We start from the raw sequence: 15,778 nt of genomic DNA on the forward strand, positions 1-15,778 counted from the left end.
AATAAAAATTATGCAAATGTAAACAGCTTTGCTCAAGAGAATTTCTAGATTCTTTAGAGCTATCTGTCAATCAAGATGAAATGGGTGGGGAAAGACCAGAGAGACCGCCTCCTAGACACTTCCCTTGTCCATGGCTCAGTTCCTCTTTAATATAACTTGTCAGTGATGAGTATAACTTGTTCATTTTCGGGCAGCATAAATCTACTAACAGATTTACTTTAAGAAGTTAACCCCTCCTGTTCTGTAGACATCACTTCTCAGCAGTCTCCTCACTATCATCACAGACAGGATACTACTGTATGCCATAACAAATTCTCCTTTAAATATCCCTTTAATTATGGCCTATATCTATGAAACCAAGACATGGCCATAGACTTACATTAAGAGTCCGTCCTGGTCCCATGCCACAGAACCGGAAGAGAATGGGCTTTTTTTTCTTTTCTTTTTTGTTACCCTTGTTTCCTTTAAGTTGTTTTTGTTTCAGTGTATTCTGTTAATCGTGTTCAGGTGATATGGCTATGCTACAAATTTGATAAAACATCTTGACTCGTGAGAATTTCCAGAACACGGTCAGCTGGCTTCATATATCAAAGAGAAGAGTCCCAGGTGGTCATTTAGGGATAAAAAAAAAAGTTACGTAACTTGCGGTATAAAAAAGAGCTAAATGGAGGATTGCCGTTGTCACGAATGGTAGCAGGCAGGATGAAGCTCCTTCTTCTGTTGGTGGCCCTGGGGCTATGCTCAGCTCAGTACAATCCCAACACCAGGTCAGGACGGACAACGATCGTCCACTTATTTGAGTGGAGATGGGATGACATTGCGGCAGAGTGTGAACGGTACTTGGGACCCAATGGATTTGGAGGAGTCCAGGTAGGTAAATGACACTTGTAATATGGATCAGTGTAAAATGTTATATTGTAGGAGATTTCAGATCTTTCTCACAGTTTCCTCATAATGTGAAATGTAACATGTTGTTAAAGCAGGACTGCAGACTGATGGATTGCCGTATTGGCAGCACTATGCTAAAAGCCATATGTACAACTTTTTATAAAATAGAGTGACTGAATATCACCACCATACTGTGACTAAATAATAATTCCTGAATGTATTCCTGTAATGGATATCACCACCATAACATGACATGATAATACCCCAATAACATGACTGGATAACACCCCAATACTATGACTGAATCATACTACTATAACATGACTGGATATCACCACCATAACATGACTGGATATCACTACCATACTATGACTGAATAATACTCCTGTAGCATGAATGGATATCACCACTGTACTGTGACTGGATAGTGCCCCAATACCATGACTGGATAACACCACCATACTGTAACTGGCTAACACCACTATAACATTACTGAATAATACCCCCATAGCATGACTGGATATCACTGCCATACTGTGACCAGATAAAACCCCAATACCATGACTAAATAATACTCCTGTAGCATGAAGGGATAACATCACCATAACATGACATACTGTGACTGGATAATATCCCAATATCATAACTGGATAACACCATCATAACATGACTGGAAAACACTACCATACTGTAACTGGATAACACCCCAATACTATCACTGAATCATACTACCATACCATGACTGGATAACAGCACCATACTGTGACTGGATAACACCACCATACCGTGACTGGAAAACACTACCATACCGTGACTGGATAACACCACTATACCTAGACTGGATAACACCACCATACCATGACTGGATAACACCACCATACCGTGACTGGATAACACCACCATACCGTGACTGAATAACACCACCATACCGTGACTGGATAACACCACCATACCATGACTGGATAAGACCACCATACCGTGACTGGATAACACCACCATACCGTGACTGGATAACACCACCATACCGTGACTGAATAACACCACCATACCGTGACTGGATAACACCACCATACCATGACTGGATAACACCACCATACCATGACTGGATAAGACCACCATACCGTGACTGGATAACACCACCATACCGTGACTGGATAACACCACCATACCGTGACTGGATAACACCACCATACCGTGACTGGATAACACCACTATACCGTAATGGATAACACCACCATACCGTGACTGGATAACACCACTATACCTAGACTGGATAACACCACCATACCATGACTGGATAACACCACCATACAGTGACTGGATAACACCACTATACCTAGACTGGATAACACCACCATACCGTGACTGGATAACACCACCATACCGTGACTGGATAACACCACCACACCGTGACTGGATAACACCACTATACCGTGACTGAATAACACCACCATACCGTGACTGGATAACACCACTATACCGTGACTGAATAACACCACAGTACTGTCACTGAATAACACCACAGTACTGTCACTGAATAACACCACTATACCATGACTAAAAACCCACATACAGTACCATGTCTGGATAGCACCACCATACTGTGACTGGATAATAATGCCGCCATACTGCCACTAAATAATACTAACATATAGTAACTTGATGATATCCCATACCTTGACTAAATAGCACACATCATGCAGTGTCTGGGTAATATTACCATACTATGAATAGATAAAACCTGTACACATCCAAGCATACAGTAACTAGATAACACACTAGATAGCGTATCATGACTGTATGACACCACCATACTGTTGTTAAATACAAAAAAACTGGAAATTACAAAATAACCATTATACTTTATGTAAACATTATCAATATTATACTTGACTGAATTAGGTGGTCATAAAGTAGTCAGATACCACCTTGGTGGTCTATTGGGTGTAACCACACTAGACAAACAATTGTACCAGGCATAGTTTTCCGGTATGCTGGAGTTGCAAGTAACCATTGGTTCTATGTTCTGTCCGCAATGGTGGGACAGAACAAAAAATGTGTGAATGTAGCCTAAAGCTGCTACTCCAGCCACGCCAATACATGCCACGAGCTGCACAGGAGCTTTATACAGTGCCCCCGGGAACCAAATCAGCCCAATTGGGCTGATTGGTTCCCTTTAAAGCAAATGTACCAGGGAAGGCTTTTTATTTTTTACATTATCAGGTGGCGAGGTAAATTTTTCAAATCGCCACCTAGTTCCCGTGCTTGGTGCCCTCTTGTTCTTGTGCACCAGCTCGGCTCTGTACACTGGAGGCACCCTCAGAGTGACCATATCCCCTCCCCTCGGTGACACAGCCCTATTGATTTTAATGGAGGCACGTCACAGAGGGGAGGGGATACCACACTGGGGGTGCCAGGCTCACCTCTAGTGCATAGAGCCGGGTCGGTGAACAAAAACAAAACTGCGCCAAGCACGAGAACCAGGCTGCATTTTGAAAAGGGACTGTGGTCCTGGGATCTTCATGGCGGTGCCGACCAGGTAAATCATGATACAAATCTACACCTGCTGGAATCAGATGTAGATTTGTTGCTGGCTGGGTTTACTAAGAGATGTGCGCCAGGAAAAAGGGGGAAGGCTTTATTTAAAGGGGTTATCCAGCGCTACAAAATCATGGCCACTTTCTCCCAGAGACAGCCCCACTCTTGTCTCTAGCTTGGGCGGGGTTTTGCTGGTCAGTTCCTTTGAAGTGAATGGAGCTTAATTGCAAAACGCACCTGAAGTGGAGACAAGAGTCGTGTTGTCTCTGAAAGAAAGTGGCCATGTTTTTGTAGCCCTTTAAGACCATAAATGTCCCCATAGTGTACATTTTTAGGCAATTGCTATTTGTGTAAAATTTGAGGTTCTCATGTTTGGGGACCAAAAATTTGAGCATTGTGCAAAAATGTGTGACTTTTTTTTATCATTTGCATTACAAACATAACTTTGTTTTGGACGGCAGAAATCTCAGTGAAATTTACGGTTTATATGTTTGTTTGTGCATTTTGTAGGTTTCTCCACCAAATGAGCACATCACTGTTACCAGTCCATGGAGACCATGGTGGGAGAGATACCAGCCCATAAGCTACAGGCTCTGCTCTCGCTCTGGTAACGAACAACAATTCCGAGACATGGTGACCAGGTGTAACAATGTTGGGGTAAGTAGGAGTATGGAGCAGTAGCCAAAGGCCATACGATGATCAACGTGTAATATTACAGTACCATTTTCCCGGCATCTTACATATAACTAATTGGGCTCAACCCTAGAAACTTCTCCCCATCTAGAGTATAAATTAAGGATGGGGAAACTTTGGCCCTCCAACTGTTGCGAAACTACAATTCCCATCATGCCTGGACAGCCAAAGCTAAAGCTTTGGTTGTCCAGGCATGATGGGAATTGTAGTTTTGCAACAGCTGGATGGACGAAGGTTCCTCATGCCTGGTATAAATTATGATGGATGTCTTTTTGGCTATACCTTTCATCCCCTTTGCTTTTGATAGTATTTCGTAAAAAAGTATTGTCTTCTCACTCCTTGTTTTTAGGTATATATCTACGTGGATGCTGTCATCAATCACATGTGTGGTGCTGGAGGTGGTTCTGGTACCCATTCGTCTTGTGGCAGCCATTTCGACGCTGGAGCAAGAAATTTTCCTGCTGTGCCCTATTCTGCTTGGGATTTTAATGACGGCAAATGCAGAACTGGAAGTGGAGAAATTGAAAACTATAGTGATGCTTACCAGGTACTGCATACTTACTTACCTGATCCCAAGTGTATATATAAAACTAGAGATAAGCATGCTTGAGTCTGACGGTTCGGTATATAATTACCGCTGGAGAGTCTGGAAAAACAATCAAATATGCACATTAGGTTCTCCATACACATTAAAGAAAAGTTAGCCAAACTTGTTGATTTCGACAAGACCAGCTGACTATCCTATGTGTATAGAAGTCTCCGAACTATTCCCATACCGATGAAGATATCGACCATTTGGAATTTCCATGTCTTATCTTTTCTCTCTACCTAGAAGTAAGCCACTGCTAGAGGTATCTTGTATTTGACCGACTTTGCATTTACATGGATTGTTGAGAAGAAAAGATGTCGGCACTCAACCATCAGCTTTTGAAGTGTATGGGCATCCTAAACCAGCCGATAATACTGTGTATAATTTCCTTCCTAGGTCAGAGATTGCCGTCTTGTTAGTCTTCTGGATCTTGCCTTGGAGAAGGACTACGTCCGTGGAAAGGTTGCCGAATTTTTGAACACTATGATCGATATTGGTGTAGCCGGCTTTCGATTTGATGCTGCCAAACACATGTGGCCCGGAGACCTCAAGGTTATCACCGACCAACTGCACAATCTCAACACCCAATGGTTTCCGAGTGGAGCCAGACCCTTTATCTTCCAGGAGGTAATGTCTTCACGCCACAGATGAATTTTACCAAATGTTACCCTTCAACTTTCAGTTTCTAGTAGAAACAAGATAATATATGGCCATGTTCACACGCAGTAAATTTGAATCGAAAATAACGGCCTCTGTTTTCATACATTAGTTATTTCCATTGAAGTCTATGGAAACAAAGGTTGTTGGTTCATACAATGAATAAAGTAACGTCCGTCATTCGCGGTGCTCATCAAAATTTATGTTTGTGTCATTAATTTGTGTGCGTTTTTGAGCAAACAGTGGCCGTTATTTTACGTTGTTGACACACAGATTTTTTCACCATCCTTTCACCGTAATTTCCACTATATCGACTGGGACTTTAAAATAGCCACACCCAAAAGGGTGTGAAAAGGTGGCCATGGCGAACCTTAACTTGAAAAATGTACCAGTGGCCATCATTGAAATTTCATACTCAAAATAACTATGGGGATTTATAGTTTTAAATAATGGCCGATGAAAAACATTGTGTGAACATAGCTCTACTCATAATATCATTAAAGGGGTTAACTAGCAAAAGTATTTTCCTTTCTAATCAACTGGTTTCAGAAAATTATATAAATCTGTAATTTACGTCTACTTAAAAATCTCAAGTCTTCTCATACTTATCAGCTGCTGTGTACCCTGCAGGAAGGGGTGTATTCTTTCCAGTCTGACACAGTGCTCTCTGCTGCCACCTCTGTCCATGTCAGGAACTGTCCAGAGCAGGAGGAGTTTTCTATGGGGATTTGCTACTGATCTGGACAGTTCCTGACATGGACAGAGGTGACAGCAGAGAACACTGTGTCAGACTGGAAAGAATACACCACTTCCTGCAGGACATACGGCAGCTGAAAAGTACTGAAAGACTGGAGATTTCTAAATAGAAGTAAATTGCAAACCTAATTGTAACCTATTTCTGAAACCAGATTTTTGCTGGCGTTCTCCTTGTAAAAAAACATTACTACACAGTAGCTAAAAGCGGTAGTGACTCTCCTTAAGGGGAACTCGTCATAAAGACATGTGGAAACTTACAGACCATTGCTGCTCCACTGAAAATTCTGGGAAGAAAGGAAATGCAAAATAGCCCTCACACCTCTTGAGCAAATAGATGTCCCTTCAAGCTCTCAAGAGGTAAGAGAGCTATTTTGCATTTCCTTTCTTCCCAGAATTCTTAGTGGAGCAGCAATGGTCTGTAAGTCTCCACACGTCTTTACGATGAGCTCTCCTTAATGAGAGTCACTACCCCTTTGACCCAAGTCGATAGACTTATCACTAGCCAGCCAACACCCTGCTCTGCGCTGAGGAGGGGCAAAAACACTGAAACAGATGTCTTCAGTTGGGAAATCTTTCCTTTTGGAGAGATTGTTTGGCATAAAATCCCCAGTCAATGTTCTAAGGCTCCTTGACTGACTGAGCGAGACGTGACTTGAAGAGACATCTCTTTGCTCAAGAGGTGTGAGAGCTATTTTGCATTTCCTTTCTACACAGTAGCTAGAAATGTTTACATCAGTTTCTTTTCTACTGCCTCTGTCATTTACAATTTAAAACAATTATATATACAAAAAATTTTCTAATTTTGATAAAAAGAAAAATAGGCAGATTTATGACCAAATTTTAATAATCGGGCAATCTTGGCTGTCAATAACTAAGCACTTTTTTAAATTGATTTTTAACCAGTTGTTACCAGATATTATTTAAAATAAAAAACATAAAATTAAAATTTTCAAATGTCTGGTGAAGGATATGAGAACAATGTGATATGTGAAAATGCTGATAATATTTGGCATTTCACTGGTAAAGCCCCTGTATTATTGATGTGCACGCACTGATTGGCTGTCTAGTGGCTCTTCTCTACTGCAGGATATGGTAGTATATGTTCTACGCTGCTCTCACCGATGCCAGGCTTAGCTGTTCCTTTGGACACTTTTAGTTTCCCGGCACAGGTGTGCCGCTAAGTTTCATATGCACCTGGGCAAAGTCACTCACTCAGGTTCTCACAGTGAGATGGAGTGGGTGCGTTGTTTGTTTTTCCCCACTAGGTGTCACTGTTGTATTCTTTGTATATATTATGTGAAACACAGCTGAAGGAAGTATTAGGTTAACTGGTTTTATGTCACAGGTTTGTTCTTCTCCTGTCGCAGGTGCAGGTCTGTTTCCCTCTTTTTTTACCCTATCACCTCTCCTGCAGACACAGCCCGACCAATTCTACACTAGCTAAGGAAACCCTATAAAAAGGAGATAGTTCCTGGTGGGAGGCTCTTGGTCTTAGTCTTTCTAGTCAGGAGTTTTGGAGAAAGCAAGAAACAGACAGAGAGAGATTTCCTGCTGTTAACTACTGCTAGCATGCAGTCCTAGACCCCTCAAGAGGAAGGACATCCTCTGAGGCAAACCTTGTCCACGCCAGGAATACCTTCTACACAAGGCAGTCACCTGAAGCTAGGTACTGACCTTAGGAGGACAAAGCTACAGTTAAAGCCTATGTATCCTACTGCAATGCATGGCTATTCTAAGAAGTCTTGAAAAGTCTGCTCAGCCCAGCGCAGGGACTATCGTGCTATCCTACCAGGATGGGTAACTGGACACTATAGGGCATAAGGCCTCTTACAACCTCCTGCCTGCACCTGCAGTTACCAAAAGCTTATTATACTGTATTGCACCAAAGTTCCTACAAGAAAACCAAGTTATTCTGGTTAAGTCGTTGGACTCTAGTCTATGATATTGGCACCAGCACCCAAACACCTATCTACACTTGGGTTCTCCAAACCACGAGTGCAGTGCCTGTTTGTCCGGGGGTGGGTTACAACTCCACTCCTGGCCATTGTGACAAGTGCTCAAGTGACCCGACACCCTCAGAGCTGCAACAACACTGCACAAACTATCCCGGCATACGGCACACTGGATTAGGGTGGTTCTTTTCCCGTAACATTGTGTACTGTACAAAACCCTGAAGAAGCTCCTCTTCTCAACATATAAAGGGATATACAGCTTCCAGCTGTACTTTCAAACTTTCATATACAAGAACTTATTTTATCTGTATTAGTTATCTGTTTATCTAGCTTTTATCTCCATTTTTTCCCTATTTTGTTATGATGTTAGTAAAAACGTTAGACCCAATAACAGGTTTTCCATGTACTATAAATGCAACACTGTATACATGATTGAGTTTACATGTAATAACAAAAAAAAAAATTGAAAATGAAAAATAGAAAAAACAAAACTTTGTTTTGCACTTAATATCATTAACTATTATTACTTTTTGGAAGCCTTAAAACGTACAAATATTTCAATTTGCCGATCAAATCCTTATGGTTTAGGTCATTGATCTTGGAGGTGAAGGTATTTCTACCAGTGAATACTATGGAATTGGAAGAGTCACCGAATTTAAGTATGGAGCCAAGCTGGGAACAGTTATCCGTAAGTGGAATGGCGAGAAGATGGCCTATTTGAAGTAAGTTGTAACATTAACGGAATTAATTAAAGGGGTAGTTCACCCCCCAAAAAAATCTTTTAAATCAACTGATGCCAGAAAGTGCCAGAGATTTGTAATTTACTTCTATAAAAAAAAATCTCCAGTCTTCCAGTACTTATCAGCTGCTGTATGTCCTGCAGGAAGTGGTGTATTTTCTACAGTCTGACACGGTGCTCTCTGCTGCCACCTCTGTTCATGTCAGAAACTGACCAGAGAAGTAGAAAATCACCATAGAAAACCTCTCCTGCTCTCCAGACTGATAGAATACCACTTCCTGCAGGACACATAGCAGCTGATAAGTACTGAAAACTTGACATTTTTTTTTAATAGAAGTAAATTACAAATCTCTGGCACTTTCTGGCACCGGTTCATTTGAAATAATTTTTGGGTGAACTACCCCTTTAACAATATAGATAGTATAGATATAGGTACTGTATATAATTGTTTGAGCATAAAACATTTGATTTGAAAAGTTATAATTTTAATACAATATTATATCCAAATCTTCCCTCTAGGAACTGGGGAGAAGGATGGGGTTTCATGCCCAATGATAGAGCCTTGGTCTTTGTAGACAACCACGATAACCAGAGAGGACACGGTGCGGGCGGAGCCTCTATCCTCACCTTCTATGACTCTCGGTACTTTAAAAGCTAATAAAACAAAAATATAATAATATATACAATAATAATATTTATTAATACCCACTTTCTGGCTCTACAGTCTCTACAAGATGGGAATTGGCTTCATGTTGGCTCATCCTTATGGATTTACCCGGGTCATGTCTAGTTTCAGTTGGGATAGGTACTGGGTCGATGGCAAGGTAAGATTACTCGCGGCGCGCTATATGTAGGACCAAATTGGCCCATTCAGAAAATACTTAAAAACGGCTTCTACCATAGGATGTCAATGACTGGATCGGACCACCAAGCTACTCTGATGGTACCACAAAGCCTGTCCCTATCAATCCTGATACCACCTGCGGGGATGGCTGGGTCTGTGAGCACAGATGGCGCCAGATTAAGTAACTCGTGTTGTGTTGTTTTCATCAATCTTATGTTTTTTGCTTACAAAATCTTATGGCAATATTGTGTATATGGAATAGCATAAAAAAATTGTTTAAAGTAACGACTATTATAATGTAGTTATATAAAGAAGACATTATATCCACATCTTGCTTAGTATAAGGATTCTGATCACTCTCTATCCAGGAACATGGTCATTTTCCGTAACGTGGTAGATGGACAGCCCTTCTCCAATTGGTGGGACAATGGAAGCAACCAAGTTGCATTTGGTCGTGGAGATCGAGGATTCATCGTCTTTAACAATGATGACTGGTAAAGAGTCTTATTCACTTCTACATGAAATGTAATTCAAAATGGTCAAAAACTTTCTTTTAGGTGAAAGTATCAATCCCCTCTAAGGCTGTGTTCATACACATACATGTTGATTATTAGGATGGTCATTATCAATTACAGCTGTTATTTTATACTGTGTGTACACCGTCGGACAATTTCCCAATGAAGTTCATTATTATTTTGAAAATACGGCTGTATTTTGACCTGAAAATTATGACCATGAACACAGCCTAAAGCTATGTTCCCACTCTGTAAGAGACCGGACGTTCTGTGACCCGGCCATGTCAGGAAAGATCATCCCAGCCGGTACTGCAGTACCGGCCGGATGATCTTTACCGCTACTGAAATTGGATGCGGGCGCATGAGGGCGGCCCTGCCTCAGAATTCCACACTGCACACAATGGGGCGTGCGGCCGGAGCCGCATGCTCCATTGAATGAACTGACAGGCTTTTCTGCGGCTGGTATGAATAGCGGCCACAGAAAACTGACATCTCGGTTTCTTGTGGCGCCCCTAGGGATCCCGGCCAGAGTGTATACTGTGTGTATACACTCCAGCCGGGATTCCCTCAGGTGCAGAACTACGTAAGTACCGTAGTAATCACGGAACTTACGCAGTGGAAACATGGCCGAATACTATATTAATATAACATATAATACATACTTTCCACATTAACTTATCTTGTCCATCTTAGGAACATGGATCTCACTTTGTACACCGGTCTCCCATCTGGATCCTATTGTGATGTGATCTCTGGACAAAAAGAGGGCGGTCGCTGCACCGGTAGACAGATCAATGTAGACGGCTATGGCTATGGTCGCTTCCAGATCAGCAACAACGATGAAGATCCCTTCGCTGCCATTCATATTGATGCCAAATTGTAATTTTACAATAAAATAATAGATCTTCTATATCATGTGTTGAGAAGCGACCTCAATGGAGAAAATTGTGGTAACATTTACATAGCTGATGTTTTCAGTACATTGCTTTACACTATTCCCACCAATTTCACTTATAGTCACATACAATGCTTCTAGTGTTTATTAATTTAAAGTGAATGTACCGCTTTAAATATCCCTTTGTGGGTTCTTTTTATACGAATAGACTGGCGCCGGTGGGGGTATGCCATGGCCGCAGTCCTTTTTTCCCAAGCACCGACCCGACATTAAGCACTGGGGGCTGGCCTACCGGACCCCAATGTGAAGAAATCCTCTCCCCTCTGTGACGCGGCTCTATTTCAATCAATGGAGCTGCGTCACAGAGGGAAGGGTAGATTGTCACACTGGGGGCCGGCAGGCCAGCCCCCCAGTGCTTCATGCCCGACCGGTGCTAGGGAATAAATCAGCCTTGTGCGTGGGAACCAGCGCCAGTCTATTCATGTAAGAAACCACAAAGTGTTGTACCTAGTGGTATATTCACAAAGTTGTTCAAGAGGTCACCGACACTTCTCCCTTCGTGGGCTTGCGTGCAATCAGCTGGACAAATAGTGTGGACTATGCAGTGTTGCAGCAGAGGTGCTCCTCACAGCAAAGTCTTTTTATCTAAACAACAAGTAGAATAGGAAGCTGAGGGCACTCACCGATCATTTGCAATGTGCTTTATTCCAAAAGGCAATTAAAATTTCAGTAATAAATATCACTCTTAAGCAGACGCCAGACCACTTCACAGTACAGACACCGGCATGATGGCCATTTCACGCGCATGCGCGCTTCATCTGATAAAGCGCACATGCGCGTGAAATGGCCATCATGTCGATGTGTGTACTGTGAAATGGTCTGGTGTCTGCTAAAGAGTGATATGCATCACTGAAATTTTAACTGCATTTTGGAATAAAACACATTGCAACTGATCGGTGAGTGCCCTCAGCTTCCTATTCTACTTCAAGAAGGTCACACCTCAAATGCCTTTTCTCTTACTACTATGTCCTCTGTCATACTCACCCCAGCCTCCAACTCTTTATCTGTCTCTAGAGAGATCATTAGAGATGAGCAAATTTTTCAAATGTGCGTTTTGACAGATTTGGCAAAACTTTACGCAAAGTCTGCGTTTTGTTTGCATAAACCCGAACTTTTGAAAAGTTTGCTAGGTTCGTAAAATTTGGTTCTCTCATATCTAGTGATCATGTTATACATGCTGGGCAGCAAATTAGACAGTATCTGTCAACAGCGAAGCAGATCTTCATTGTCTGTGAAGATAGAGAATGATTACAGCACTACCTTAAACCTTTACACTGGCAATGCAGTACACAGGTAAGCACTGGTGGCATAAAAACAACAGAGCTGCACAGAAATAGTCAAGATATTAAAAATAAAACATAATTACTTCTCAGCTATACCGCCATCATTTGGTGAGTATTCAGACACATATACTGTAGGTGCTTTTCTGCATATTTATAAGCTTTGAAAACCCTTTTAATATGCAAAATGTAAAATACTTGTGACTTTTGAGAAGAAAAAAAAAATGATGCAAAAGTTATACAAATCACAAAGTTATCCAATGCATAGTCCCTAAACCCAAGTCAGTAGTTACCAACAGTGGATTGGTGGCATTTGTAGCATGAATTTGGAGACATTTGGAGATGCTTTTCACCCTCTTTTTTTTTTTTTATGTCTTCACCTGATTGTAGCTGAGATGTTGTGTCATTCTTTTTATCACGGCTTTCTCTTTGGCACTGTCAGAAAATTCTGCGAGTGCTGAAACACCTTAGCTATGACTGAATGCACAGTATGTTCCATACCGGCCATGGAAGCTTGATTCCTCTGAGGTATCCAGCGACTTTACAAACGTTCCAAGAACTCTTCGTTGATGACGGTTGGATTTCTCTTTTGTTTTTATGGATTTGCTGCTGTTTTCAAATTCAAGCTGCCATCTCATCCAAAGTTAAACTTTAAAATAAAAAAAGGGGGGGGGGGGGAGCGGGGAAAGAAGGTAATCTAGTAATATGGATGGTCACTAATAATGATTGTTAACCCCTTCAAGACAGAGCCCTTTGATGCACAAAAGTCCGGGTCAAAATAATGCAATGTTCCTCCCCGCCTCTAAGAGCCAGAGCGCTTTTATTTTTCCACCTACAGGGCTGGTTGGGGGTGTCATTTTTTTTGCGCCATGATCTCTAGTTTTCAATAATATCATATTGGTGTAACAGAAAAATTTTGATCGCTTTTTATAAATTTTTTTCTTATATATAATTCATTAAAATCAGCAATCCTGATGTGTGTTTTTTTTTCCCGCTACCATATGTAATATGTTTATTTATTTATTTATTTTAATTTTTATAATGGGCAAGGGGGTATTTTAAACTTTTTTTAGGAGGGGGGTTTATAAGTTTTTTTTTATTACTTTTAAAAACTTTTTTATGACACTTTTTTTTTTCACTGTAAAACATGCAGTCATTAGATTGCATGTACTGGTCTATGCTATGCAATAGGATAACATAGGTCAGTGTTATCGGCGATCTATGTATAGAGCCTGCCTGAGAGCAGACTCTATACATGCATTGCCGAACCGACAGGACGAAGGTAAGTGACTTACCCCCGCCTGTAGGTACAAGCAATTGGGACTCCCGCATCCACGGATCACTCAGTGACAGAAGCTTGTTCTGTCACTGAGTACCTTAAAGGTGTTAATTAGCATGATTGCAGCTACCTCTCATTACCTCCGGTTCCTGACACACTGATGTGTGCGGGACCGCTGTAGTATTAAGGCCCTACTACATATTAAGTATTAAGGCCCTACTACATAAAGCGATTATCAGTCGATTATCAGCCATTAAGGCCAATAATCGTTTCTTGTAATAAAAGGCAAGGAACAGCCAACATGGACGATGTCGGCTAATCACTTTCTTCCAACGTCTTTCAACATGTTGAAACACTAAAGACTAGGATAGCAACGCTGCTGTAGCTGTGTGTAATAGGAGTGGCAGCTTCAGACCACTGCTATCTCCTATGGGCTGTCCGGACGATGCCCTTCCGCAGTTCCCTGCCCCCCCCCCCCCCCCCCCCGCACTTACCTGCTCGCTGTCGCCAAGTGTAATAGCGCCGGCAGTGAGCGGGGAAAAAGGAGCAAGCCAGCGCTGACCTGACAGGTTGGTGCTCGCTTGCTCCCGCTGTTCGCCCCGTGTAATAGGGGCTTTAGGCTATGTTCCCACTATTATAAATGATCATCATAATCAAACAATGGACAATGGAGTGTAGGCGATCTGTTAGCGATTCCACAGGCCGACTATCGGGCAGCATAGGCTGCACGGACATCGTTAGTTAGCGATGTCCGTGCAGCCCTTGCTTTAAGTGTAAAATAATAAAGTATTAACTTACCTTACCACAATTCCTGTAAAGATTATTCAAAATGTTAAATAAACTTTATTATCAGAAAAATAAAATAAAAAATATGGTATTGTTACCTGTTTTGTCTTCACTGTGTTCAGGGCTGCAGCACCTCCTCACCCCCTCTGTGTTTTCTCTCCTGCAGAGATGATACGCCCATATACCCTGTAGTCGATCACTGACCGCCGTACATGACCCAAAAATGAACTTTGCCACTGTCCCCCAATGTACTGTGCCCAGTCCCCTCCAATGTACTAGATCAATGTTCCCTCTAATGTATTGTGCCACTGTTCCCTCTAATGTACTGTGCCACGGTGTCCTCTAAAATACTGTGCCACAATTATTCAACGTACTGTGACACTATCCCCTCTAATGTACTGTACCACTGTCCTCTAATTTACTGTGCCACTGTCCTCTCTAATGTACTGTACAACTGTCCTCTGTAATGTGCCACTGTCCTCTAATGTACTGTGCCACTGTCCTATAATATATTGTGCAACTGTCCCCTCTAATGTTTTGTGCCACTGTCCTGTAATGTACTGTACCACTGTCCTTTAATGTACTGTGCTGCTGTCCCCTTTCATTGTACTGTGGCACTTCATCCCCCTATGATACTGTGACACTGTTTTCTAATGTACTGTACCACTGTCCTCTAATGTACTGTACCACTGTCCTCTAATGTATTGTACCACTGTCCCCTCTAATGTACTGTGCCACTGTCCTCTAATGTACTGTACCACTGTCCCCTCTAATGTACTGTGCCACTGTCCTCTAATGTATTGTACCACTGTCCCCTCTAATGTACTGTGACACTGTCTTCTAATGTACTGTACCACTGTCCTCTCTATTGTACTATACCACTGTCTTCTAATGTACTGTACCACTGTCCTCTAATGTACTGTACCACTGTCCTCTAATGTACTGTGCCACTGTCCTCTAATGTACTGTACCACTGTCCCCTCTAATGTACTGTGCCACTGTCCTCTAATGTACTGTGCGACTGTCCTCTAATGTACTGTACCACTGTCCACTAATGAACTGTGCCACTGTCCTCTAATGTACTGTGCCACTGTCCTCTAATGTACTGTACCACTGTCCTCTAATGTACTGTGCCACTGTCCCCACTAATGTACTGTACCACTGTCCTCTCTAATGTACTGTACCACTGTCCTCTAATGTACTGTACCACTGTCCTCTAATGTACTGTACTACTGTCCTCTCTAATGTACTGTACCACTGTCCTCTATTGTACTGTACTACTGTCCTCTCTAATGTCCTGTACCACT

At 41.9% G+C, this 15,778-nt stretch overlaps 1 protein-coding gene across 1 annotated transcript; it reads left to right on the forward strand.

Annotated features, from left to right (window-relative positions):
* Positions 1–665: 665 nt before the first annotated feature.
* Positions 666–11,081, forward strand: LOC138789024 (pancreatic alpha-amylase-like). The gene is made up of 10 exons (XM_069967530.1): positions 666–870; positions 3,937–4,083; positions 4,469–4,666; positions 5,105–5,335; positions 8,662–8,795; positions 9,332–9,454; positions 9,537–9,636; positions 9,716–9,837; positions 10,025–10,150; positions 10,865–11,081. The coding sequence occupies exons 1-10, from the start codon at positions 688–690 to the stop codon at positions 11,052–11,054; spliced, it is 1,554 nt and encodes a 517-aa protein (XP_069823631.1). The 5' UTR covers positions 666–687; the 3' UTR covers positions 11,055–11,081.
* The last annotated feature ends 4,697 nt before the right edge of the window (positions 11,082–15,778 follow it).

This window comes from Dendropsophus ebraccatus, chromosome 4, assembly GCF_027789765.1.
Source record: "Dendropsophus ebraccatus isolate aDenEbr1 chromosome 4, aDenEbr1.pat, whole genome shotgun sequence".
NCBI lineage: Eukaryota > Metazoa > Chordata > Amphibia > Anura > Hylidae > Dendropsophus > Dendropsophus ebraccatus.